This window comes from Nelumbo nucifera, chromosome 5 (genome assembly GCF_055504915.1).
Source record: "Nelumbo nucifera cultivar China Antique chromosome 5, China Antique-T2T, whole genome shotgun sequence".
Classification (NCBI taxonomy): Eukaryota; Viridiplantae; Streptophyta; class Magnoliopsida; order Proteales; family Nelumbonaceae; genus Nelumbo; species Nelumbo nucifera.
The window spans coordinates 19,001,697-19,013,164 of record NC_142653.1 but is presented as its reverse complement, the minus strand read 5'-3'; the positions used below and the strand labels follow the sequence as shown (position 1 = coordinate 19,013,164).

Sequence of the window (11,468 nt, the reverse complement as noted above, 5' to 3'; positions counted from 1 at the left end):
ATTTATTTTGATTCCAACTGTTTGGTTGGACGGAATCGAAATCTCATTCTTATTTGTGCTAGAATGGTATTCTCCCGTCTGAGGGAATGGGTATTTCATGTTAATGAAATTCTATTCTTACTGATTTTAATTCTCATTCCCATTTTTGTCTGGATTAAATAAATTATGAGAATAGACATTCCGATTCAGATTCTAAAAAATTCAAATCCGATTCCAACCACAAACCAAACGGACCCTTATTTTCGTCAACCCAACATTTAAACATTAAAAATATTTTATGTTATAACAATGACTGATGACCGGCAGAACCACCACTTTGAACATTTCAGACTGAAATATTACCATTATTTCTGCCACTGACACAGTGGGTTACTCTTCTATTTTGTTTTGATCGATGCGAATCACAATCAAAACAAACTTTTCATAATGGAAGGGACAAAAGTATACCTCAAACATTTCAGCCTGAATCATTTATGAAGGCATAGGAAATGACCCCATTAGGCCATTAAAGCAGCCAAGGAGCTGGGTCCATTCCTTCTACTACACTGTGGACCCTAATCAGGTGGAGCCTGTAGTCAAAACAAGACAAGGATAGTAGCTAGCTAGGGTCTTTTGTGATGTTCTGGCTTATAACTATGAAAGATCAATCACACTATATATTGCTGTCCCCCCTTTACCCCGGGCCACATAAATTAATAATTTGGAAAGAAGAGTGAGGTTGCTGCTTGAAAATTTTCGATTAATAACTTGTATTTTGGTCTCTGAATTTTAAAATGTGATAATTTAATATTTGAATTTTGAAAATGTGCCAATTCAGTACCTGTTGTTAATTAACCATCAATTATGTGTATCACATAATAATATAGGCAGTTTAAAATTTTTAAAAATGTCGAAAATTATCCTTTTAAATCACTGTTTATCATCTTCTTCCTCAGGAATTAGAATTGAACCAAATCAATGGTGAAAAACCCCAAACTCGCCAGGGTTTCAGCACTTGTCACATTCGTTAGTTGGGGATTTGAGGGGAGTCATTTGGTTTTTCTAGGAGTTGGATCATTATCGCTCCCTTGCAAAATTGTACCAAAACCTTGTACCTCGGTTTCATCTTCTCAAGGAAGAAGATGATCAAGTATTTTAGTTTTGAGATAGGCATTTGGATGATTAATAAGAAAATAAGATAACACCCAAAGGGCATTTGTATCTTTTCACATATCATTTAACGGCAAATACCGGATTGACACATTTTGAAAGTTCGGATACTGAATTATTGCATTTTAAAATTGGAGGGCCAAAGTGACACTAGGCTCAAAGTACAAGAAACTAATCGATAAATTTTCAAAACAATAAACTTTTCAGTTAAGTCACTTCAGTGTAGCTAATCCAAGCATTAGTCAGTTATAAACATGGTTGATTAAGAAGAAAAGACAAGTGGCTCCAGAACCAGATGGGTTAGGCGAATGGTGAAGACACAAGAACCGCCACCCCCTTGACATGGAGTTGGAGGGATATCTTATCAGCTTAGCCCACTTGAATCTTCTGCTTCCATTTGTCCAAGTTGTAGATTTGGACGACACAGTTGAGATCCTGGTTTTGACTTTTTTTGCTACTCACTTGGTTGTTTTTTTTCCTGGTGGGATAGGCCAACCAAGGAAGCCACAACATTACATCATGAATGAAAACCACTAGTCACTGTTTGGATTTTCCCCTAAGATTTTGGGAAGATCCGGGTGGTTGGCTATTTTTTGTTGGTATTAGTCAGTTTACTTCATCTCGATTCAATTCCGTTGTTAGTCTCCTCATCTTTCATCTGAATAACGAGAATTTATCATATCCAGCTTAAGTTAATTGCCCAATAATAGATGGTTAACATGTGGACCCCTTTTGTGTGGTAGAAGTAGAACTGTGGAACGTTTACATGTGGGCAACTACCAATGTGTATGTGCTTTTTGGATCATCAGACTGAAATGAGAGAAGAAATTTCAATTCTCTCTTGAGACTTGAGAGACTTAAAGCTCAAGTTGGGTCCCTAAGACAAAGTCGCCTCCGATCCACACACATGTATGGGTTCTTGAAGTTGATTAATCACCTCTCAATTAAAGTCAGCATCAATCTTTCTTTCAGTTTCAGTGCCTTCAAAAGTCACTAACTAGGTAACCGACTATAACAACAAGTGTGGAAATTAAGAGGAGAAAGCTTGGCAACAAATCACAGGGAGGCTTTTGGGGGTCCAATCTTCCTTTTCAGAACAGTTTCAATTGCATATCCCCAGGAATTTCAATATATATTTCTAATCATATTTCAACATGTTACATGGTCTATTTACTTTTATTATTTGTTTTATGGTGAAATTGGGGCCACTACTTTATTAATTTAATAGTATCATCTTGAACTGGAAAGTGTGAGAATGTGAATTTGAGTATGATATCCGTCACTTGGTGCAAAAAAACGTCAAAGATTATGATCGTATCCAATCTACCATATATACAAAACAAAGTATCAGATCTATCTCCACTTGAAAAGAGCTCACCCAAAATTTACCTTTCATTTTTTGGGTCAGCACTCAGCAGGGTCTACCTGGAATGGGATCAATACCACGTCAGACTCAATATTCACCGTATTCCCCACGTTCCATAATCTTTAAATATTCCCTAAATACATACGTCTTGAGGCCCACCTTTAGGCTTCAGCCATCCAGAGATAAGGAAGAGTTATTCCTGATAACCCAAAATCCAGATTCAAATCTTTGTACAAAAATAAAATCCGGGTCTTGTTAAAAGTTCAAGCCTAGCTATCAATTTGACTCGACCATATTCCAGTTAATATTAGCCATGTGGCTGTGGTATCAGCCAATAGGAAGAGGATTGTATCGGGTCATAGGCTACCAGCCAGCATGCCAGAATCGGGATTTCCTTTTTCACACAATGCATCTAATACCAACTTCACAGAACATCCCATCGACTATTGATAACATTTCCCCATTAATACTAATAATATACAAGTATGAGAGATATTCCTAATGGATCGGATTCGATCTAATCCTATTTGATCGAATTTGGATCACCTCATTTCGGATCGGATCAAATAATAGCATTCTATCAAAATTTGGATCGGATTCAAATTACCCCTATCCGATCTAACATATATGCTATATATATATATATATATAATATGTTATTTATTTATTTATAAATATATTATTTATATTGTATTTTTGTAAATTTGTTATACTATTTAGTTTTTATAAAAATGTATATATATATATATATATATATATATATATGATGATGAAAATAATAAAAAATAGTTGTATTTTTTCTTTATTTAAATTGGTACATTTTATTTTTCTTTTAATAATTTATTAATTTTTAAAGAAAACAAATTAAATTGGATCAGATTCGAATATCCAACTTCTCAATCAAATTCAAATTCAGATCCGTATCTATCAGACCTAATTAGATCTTTGAATTTACAATTAACAATGTCGAATCAAATTCAAATATACCCTAATTCGAATACGATTCAATCTATTTGCATCCTTAGGTCCTTGTCATCACAAAATTAAACCCACCAAAGTAATGGGTTGGGTGAACATTCAGAATCTTCATTCCACACTCTTAATCCATTATAGGAGAAGGTTTTTGATTCACTGTTACACTACATGTCGATGTTATGGTTGAGAATTGAGATAAGCCATGATGATGCCTATGAATCGGAATCTGCTGCAAGAGATTCAACGGTTCAGAACATATGTGAAAATCCTACTTTTTATTTTATTTTATTTTATTTTTTACTTAGATGTTAGTAGACCTAGCAAAAAGTTGACCCAACCCATGAACCTGACCCAACCCAACCCGAAAAAATAGGGTTAGGGTCTCATGTTTAGCTACCTGAATGTGAGAATGATCGGACCCAGAAAAAATTGGGTTGGGTTGGGTTGAGTCATGGGTCAACTCGTTGACCCGATTGTCAAGTCTAATTGAGACTATTTATGCATTGTTAGAAGTTTCCACTCTTTAATTTTTTCTATTTAGTCTTTACTCTTTAAATTGTTAAATGTTCAAGCTTTTTTATTTTATATTTGAAATTTTAAGGTTAATTCCTTTAATTTTGACATTTTTATGTAGTTTTTCTTTTTTTTTTTTTAAATTTCAGTTATTTTTTGGATGACCCAAATTGTCTATGAGTCAACCCTAACCCAAAGGATCTAGGGTCTAACATTTGATAACCCAACCCAAAATTAAACCTGACGCGAAATCAACCCAAAAGGTGTTGACCCAACCCGAACTCGACCCACCCAACCCAATTGCCAGTTCTAAATGTTAGATAATATGTAATGCCTGTAAAGGTTGTTGATTCTTTTGGGCGGTGTACCCTTTTTTCTGGCTACTCCATGTTTTTGCTGTAAATCGAAGGGATAGAATTTGTTGGCCGGTGCAATTATTTGGATATCGGTCCCATACATCAAGGGATCTAACGACATCAAACGTGTCCTGATTGGTGTACATTTGTGCCACGTGTACCAAGGTAACCAGGAATGTGATTGATTCACATTTTGCTGTCCCCCAACCCTTCAGTTTTGTAAAAGATGCATGCTTATCTTAATACCAAGCAGCAAAATGCACCTTATCCCGAATGAACACGTCACCAGTCTAACCGCGATAGGACCCACCACCACCACCACGCAAGGCTTCCATCAGAGGAAAAGGTTTCGGTTAGGTACTATCGCTTTTAACGGTGGATGATGAATCCACGCCTCCTTATCTTTATCAAATTTTTTGAATGCTCAAAATTCACCGTGAAATACCTACTACAATTCATTTAATAGGAACAAAGGTAAAAAGTAGTACAAATTGATGGATTAGCGGAACAAATCAAAAAACGTAATTACAGCGGTAAAGTTGGCAGAGCCAATTACATGCAGAACGTGAAAGAAAGAAATACGTAACGTAACGTAAGACAGTAGTAAAATCGGGTATCCGGATGATGGGATGACTGAAGTGGGAGCAGCTCAGCTGTGAAAAGACAAGATTCGGAGGCAACGGTCGGGTTGTCCGGGATCACGGCTGCTGCACTGCTGCAGCACATGACATATGAAGGACAAGATATGGGCCCCACGAATCTCTCGTCACTCAGCCGTTAGATATTTAATGCCCTTGGAGTCCTCGACAATAACTGCTCAACTATCACACCATAACACAATCCCAACCCATAATCACAGCATCCAAAACCAAAACTAAATTAAAAAAAAGAAAAAGAAAAACTACTATTCTCTTTTCAGCCCTGTACAAATATTTTGTTTGTTGTTAGCTGGCGCTGTGACGTGGTCACCCATTCACCAAGATGAGGATGACGTGGAAGAGGTGAAGGCAGGTTGAAATATACGTTGGCCCGTTGCTAGAATGCGCTTGGGGTCGAACTCCATCTTCCGCTTGACAAATAAATCCCACTTCTCTCCGAAGTGGGCCTTCCATTCCTCTTGTGTGCTGTGATTGGGCAGGTAATGCTTCACTTTGATCCCCGCCTCGTTGCAGAATCTGAGAATCTGACGGTTCTGGTTGTTCAAGTACTCCATCGTTTGTGTTTCTTCCCCGGAATCCAGTGCCGATCGAAGCAGTCCTACAAGGTAAAATATGTCCTCGTCTGGAGTTACCACCGAGCTCCGATGGTCCCATCTGCATCATAGCAACAAAAAGACTTGGTGTTTTACTTCCAAGAAGTTGGAAATTTGGAATCTGATGAGTGACTCATGGAGTTTTACGTGGGGGCCCAGTTTGTCCGGCCTTGATTAAACTTGTTATATATATATATATATATATATATATATATATATATATATATATATATATATGTGGTTGAATTGAAAGGCACTTAAAGGGTTTGTGTTTTTATTTGGGTGTCTAACACACATGTAAGTACAGAGTGATAAAGAACCAAGCAGTGGTCCTACACTTGGAAGATCTCTTAAGTCAGCCCAATCGAATGATCTCAGCCGTCAGACACAGTGATAAGTGATAACAGTTTAAAAGGTTATGGTTTGTCATCATCGAATCCGGATGATCTTAGGCATCTGAGAATATGAGACACGTGTACGGTAGATAAACTGTACCATTCTTGGTAAAAAAGAATAGGTTCCAATTTCTTATTTCCTAATAAGGCGGTACAGACAATCTCCCAAAGGACATTTTTGTTCTTTAACGGCTCATCATCTAACGTACGGTTCGTCTTTTCCAATGAGCGCGCTCTCATTGGTTGCGTCCTACTTGTTAATCTCAGATTGGATGAATCAAAGCTAACTATAAGTAATTTTGCAGCCAAACGATTGACTCGTCCATGCATTGTATACGCTATACAAGATTTTACAGAAAAGAGGAGATCCAGCACCAGAACGAGGAACTTACTTGTTTTTGTTCATGGGGTAGATGAGAATGGGCCCACTTGTTTTGTTTCCCAAAATACCCTTGAAGACACCACGGTCAAAATCGGCAATTCTGGACTTGGGAACAAATAGATTTAGCCATGGATGGGGAACATCCCACAGACCCTTGGACCGGAGCTTTAACTCGGCCTTGTGAACCCGGTCCAAGAAATCCAGATAAGGAATATCTGTAGTGAAGATCGTTGTCGGTATAAAATCCAACTTCTTTAGCAGAGCCCCGACTTCCTGCAATTTAGTGATCCAAATTCGGAACCAAATTAATTACACTCTAGTAATCTTGATTATTTAATTCACAAGTTAATCAGTAAACTAAGCGGCGAGAGAGCGAGCAGAAAAAGGTTGTTTTTGTCAGGATAACTAGGATTAGGATTTGGATTTGTTTAAAACTTAAAAAGCATTTAGTTAGCTAGGGAAAATCATTTGGTGGTTGGACGGCTGAGATTTGGTTAAGTAAATATTAAAGAATAGATTACAGAAGATCTTTGCATGTTGCGATGTGGAAGTCTTATTGATATTTGTGGTAAATGTTAGTAATGGTGTAGAAGAATGGACAGACACAACACAAGGGAATAATCTGACCCTTTAAAAATTAAAATATTAGGGGCAATACAGCATGAAGAGACAAAAGGAATAAGCTATTTAATTGTTCTGGTTTATTCCTGCAGACGTAGCTAGCTAGCTAGCCTAGGAATGATCAAGGTATGCGTGCATGGTGGTTTTGATTTAGGATTAGGAGTATTATACCTGATCGACGGTATCGGCAGTAGATTCATCGTAATTCTTTGTGACCTCCAAGCAGTACAAGACACCACCATTAGCGGCACCAAGAGAGCTGATCTTGACGGGGTTACGAGGGGAGAAGAAGGAGGATCTCCAGTTATTGATGAGCCCTTCATCTACAATAACAAAACCTTCGACATAGTCGAACCTATCAGTTGAAGGGTTACCATGCAGAGAGATGAGGTACTCCTGGTCCTTTGTGAAAGCTGAGAAATTGGAGTACAGCACCCGAATCCACCTTACCTACACACCCCACAACAAGTTAAAACGGGCACAGGAAAATGAGAAAAACGAGACTACGTACGTTGGAATGGAACGTGAGACACGTCACAACACTGCCAGCCTTCACACAGCCGTTTTTGAAAGGGTTCAGAGGTTCAAATGGACCCAACTCAGCAACTCTAATTGAGTCCTTTGGCTGCTTCTTAAGTTGGCTTGCTCATAATTAATGCCTAAAAAGTATTATGGGGGCTTCGGTCGGCCTAACCACAACGAGATGCGCGTCCCTACTCCCCACCCAACAGAAGAAAACAAGCTCTCCTTTCTGGACTTTATAAAGGGAAAGAGATCTAGAGAGAGAGAGAGAGAGAGAGAAGGAGAGGGTACCCTTTGTGGAGCCGGTTCTAGAGCAATTCTGGCCCTAGTTATGATGCCAAACTGTCCTAAGCCACCAAGAACCGCATGGAATAGTTCTGAATTATGTTCATTTGAACATGTTACCACCTCTCCCTTCCCTGTAACAGAAACATGGATAAACATAGTGAGGTCCCAACAATGGAGGAGAGATAGGGAGAAATATGAATGTTATATAAAAGTTATTAATTAAGAAATTAAAGAGGTATATTGCATAAAAAGTGTAAAAAAAAAACCCATATGAAAATATATCCAAAAAAGGGCCATAAAATTAAGAAAACGATGAAAAAGCAAAAGTGAGTATTGAAAAGATTAAAGTTGGATAAGCGATACTAGAGGGGTCATGTGAAAATAATCAAAGCTGGGTATGTGAGAAAAAAAAAAAAAACAAATAATACTAGCATATATGATAAGAAAGTTAGCTAGAGATGGAAATCTAAAGAAGCCAAAATGTAATTAATTAATAGAATGAAACTCTTTATTCATTTGTTTCCATGAGAGAGAGCATGGGAGCTGGAAGGTAGAGGTGTGATTAAAACCTGTAACAACGTCGAGTTCATAGACATTGGTAATCTGAGGGCCGTGGTTGAATGCTTGACCGCTAATGCCAGCATTAGAAAGGGTTCCGCCCACGGACAGATACAAGTAATCGGTCCAGGACCGTGGTGCAAGTCCGTATTCGAGAGTTGAGTTCAATACATCTATCCATAGCTCTCCACCCCAGACGTCCATGTAGCTGCAGCTGGGCTTGTCTCCCAAAAGGAGAGTAGGGCGAGCTGCTGGGTTTCCCTGCAGACTGATCCGGTTTCGCTTGGAGGTGGAGCTGCTCATGGCAATCACAACCCCATCGGTTGCATGGGCCTGGCCGTTGATGGAATGCCCGTGTCCTCTGGCCGAGACAGTGAAGCCCTGAGCCGACTGGTAAGCGGTGCGAACCAACCCGGCGATGTCGTCAGCCGAGGCCGGGTGTAATACGGCTAACGGCTTAACTTGGGTCATTCTACCGAAATCAAGGGAGACGGTTTCCACGTCGGCGGCGTCGACGCTAAGCTGGCCGTCGAAACCCAGGCCGAGGAGGCCGTTGGGGTCCACCGTTAATCCGACGGTGGAGAGTAAATGATAGATGACGAATGATAGAATGAGAGGCTTGGTGGTTGGCATATCTGTGCTGTCAGTGTGTTGGGCTTTTAATTTATAGAAGAGAAGCGGGGGGTAGCCGACTAGCCGTGGCCCGTCCCGTGGTGGCGTGGTGGAGGAGGACTGGAGGATAGGAATATAGGATAGCAAAAACTACGAGTGCAACCCGGCGAAGCGAAGGAATGAGTGAGTGAGGGGATGGATCTACTGGGCTGGGCTGGGTCTGGCTGAAACTTCGGGGATAATGGATATGGAACAAAATCTTGTGCAGCAGCGTGGGGAGCCGTGGTGCTAACGTAAGCCGGATTGCGCTTTAAAGATTTTCTACGCAACAAGCACAGATTCGCGCTCTTTCTCTCTCCATCTCATTCTCATACTCGCTTTATTACAATGTTTGCAGCAGGGCGAAGAACGAAGTGAATATTTATATATATAGAGAGAGAGAGAGAGAGAGAGAGAGAGAGAAAAGTAAGGAGTAAGGAGGGCACTGGGGTGGGAAGGGGCTGGCGGGCTGCTATCTTTCTCTATCTCCGTTTCTCTCTGTGTCAAGGGTTTAAGATACAGGCCATCAATTTATAGGACAAGAACGGGAGGCATGATGACACGTGGAGCCCTGCGTTGTAAAATGATGGGACGACACGTGTGAAGAGAAAGAGTGGAGATGAAGGTGGTACAGAGTGGGGACCACCAGGGGGATACGGAGGATCTGTGTGGGGACGAGGGCTTGTGAACGTTCACGTGGGTGCAGAGAAGGCGACGGTGTTTGGGCAAAAGCCCAACCAATGCACTTTGCACTGCAGACTCCTCCATTCACTTTTATTTATCTCTCATGGTCATGGATCAGCAACTCAGCCCGTGCCCGTCATCGCTTAATTATTAGCTCCAATTCTACTTAATCATTTAATTTTCTTTAACCTATGAATTAATTATAAGGGATTAATTAGGGATATATTCTAATATTCATATTTCGGTGGTGGTACGATTATTGGTGATCATTTATGATACATCTTACCCAGATCCGGGTTATGTATATTTGTTGTGGTATAACATTTTACTAAATAGTATGTATGTGGCATTTATTATTATATAGAGAATAACTTTTTAAATATGTTTTTATGTAATTATGAATATCAGATTAAATTTTAATTTATATGGACCAACCCGGATGTCCAGCCCGGCACCTTGTCAGGCCTTAATACTGTTGATACCCTATAAAACCCTGGTCCATGATAATATATAGATCCATGCATGGTTCATTCATTCGCATGTGTTCGATGTGCCAACGCCCCTGAAGAGGATGCTGCTGCATGCCGAGCAGCTGAGTGAGGTGATAAAGCAACTTGGCAATTTAAGACCCAAAGCAGACTAACTGATTAACGTCACTAGTTCAAACTTGGGTTTCTTCTGAAAACAAACAAAGGAAAAGCCAATTTTTCAAACAGGCTTTTGCAGTAAATTTGCTTAATTACAGTTTCTTTAGTTAATAATAAATTTGTCAAAAACAAAAGCAACAAGGGTAAAGTAAAAGTGCAAAACCTTTCCCCTTCCCCAGCAGCTTTGGTAATGGTGGGTGTGGGTGACCTACGTTTCTTGAACTCGAGAGTCGAGACTGACTGGAGCTGGACCCACCTGCGCTCTAAGGTTTTGGACCCTAAAACAGTTTTTATATGGTGGAGAGATTCTTTCTGTTTAGTGTAGCTAATAAATGAATCCATGTAACTTTTTTTTTTTTTTTTACATTTCTGAAGTTGTGGATCACTCACTACAAGAATATAGAGGTTTTTAGCAACCAGAAAAACCATAGTTAAAAGTCTAAATTTTGTCGTTCAAATCTTTTAACGATGAGAGTATATACCGTCACCGTTTGCCGTTAAAAACCTAAGTGACGAGTTGAAAATTTCGATCGCTAAAACTTATTAATGACAAAGATTCCACCTGTTGTTAAAAATATCACAATAACTATAAACAAATCTAGTCACTATTAATTCAAAATTATTAACGACGGTTCATGTTGTCCCTACTAAATACATCATAACGACTAAAAATATTATCACTAATAAGTTTAAAACTAATAATAACCAATGCATACCGTCGCTATTGATTTATTGATTTCATTTTTAATCCAAATAACAATAATGACCACTTTATACCATCATCGATTAAATGAATCCATTAAGACAATACATAACCAATATATTAATAGTTGAAATTCCTTACATTTCATTGTGATATTAAATAACCATATACTTTACCCAAATAAGTACAAAATTAGTAAAATGAAAATCCATAATATTTATATTAATAAAATAATTTTTCATTAATAATCATAACAAGAAGATTCACTTAATACAAATTTCTAAATAAACAAATCTCCATCATCTCAACAAGTACAATATGTTGTTATAAAATTAACTTGAACTCATAATTCATATGCTATCTAGAAAAAGAAACTTTGTTGTGTTCTTCAAAATGGATAGATGGA

The 11,468-nt window shown here is 38.7% G+C and overlaps 1 protein-coding gene across 2 annotated transcripts; it reads right to left on the bottom strand.

Moving 5' to 3' along the window:
• Positions 1–4,792: 4,792 nt before the first annotated feature.
• Positions 4,793–9,533, bottom strand: LOC104595590 (cytokinin dehydrogenase 5-like). 2 transcript variants are annotated; one of them, XM_010256374.3, is made up of 5 exons: positions 8,389–9,533; positions 7,823–7,950; positions 7,181–7,459; positions 6,399–6,661; positions 4,793–5,672 (listed from the first exon to the last, which is right to left on the bottom strand). In XM_010256374.3, the coding sequence occupies exons 1-5, from the start codon at positions 9,008–9,010 to the stop codon at positions 5,333–5,335; spliced, it is 1,632 nt and encodes a 543-aa protein (XP_010254676.1). In that variant the 5' UTR covers positions 9,011–9,533; the 3' UTR covers positions 4,793–5,332. The 2 variants fall into 2 exon arrangements, with proteins under 2 accessions (XP_010254676.1, XP_088745208.1); XM_088889082.1 differs by lacking the exon at positions 6,399–6,661 and having other exon boundaries at positions 8,389–9,527.
• Between the last annotated feature and the right edge of the window lie 1,935 nt (positions 9,534–11,468).

Excerpts from the sequence above, each read along its gene's own strand:
- LOC104595590 (XM_010256374.3), bottom strand. The coding sequence starts at position 9,010 with ATGCCAACCACCAAGCCTCTCATTCTATCATTCGTCATCTATCATTTA. Across the intron at positions 7,460-7,822 it reads TAGAACCGGCTCCACAAAGG|GTAAGGTGGATTCGGGTGCT; the intron begins GTACCCTCTCCT and ends TGGGGTGTGTAG. Across the intron at positions 6,662-7,180 it reads CTGCCGATACCGTCGATCAG|GAAGTCGGGGCTCTGCTAAA; the intron begins GTATAATACTCC and ends ACTAAATTGCAG.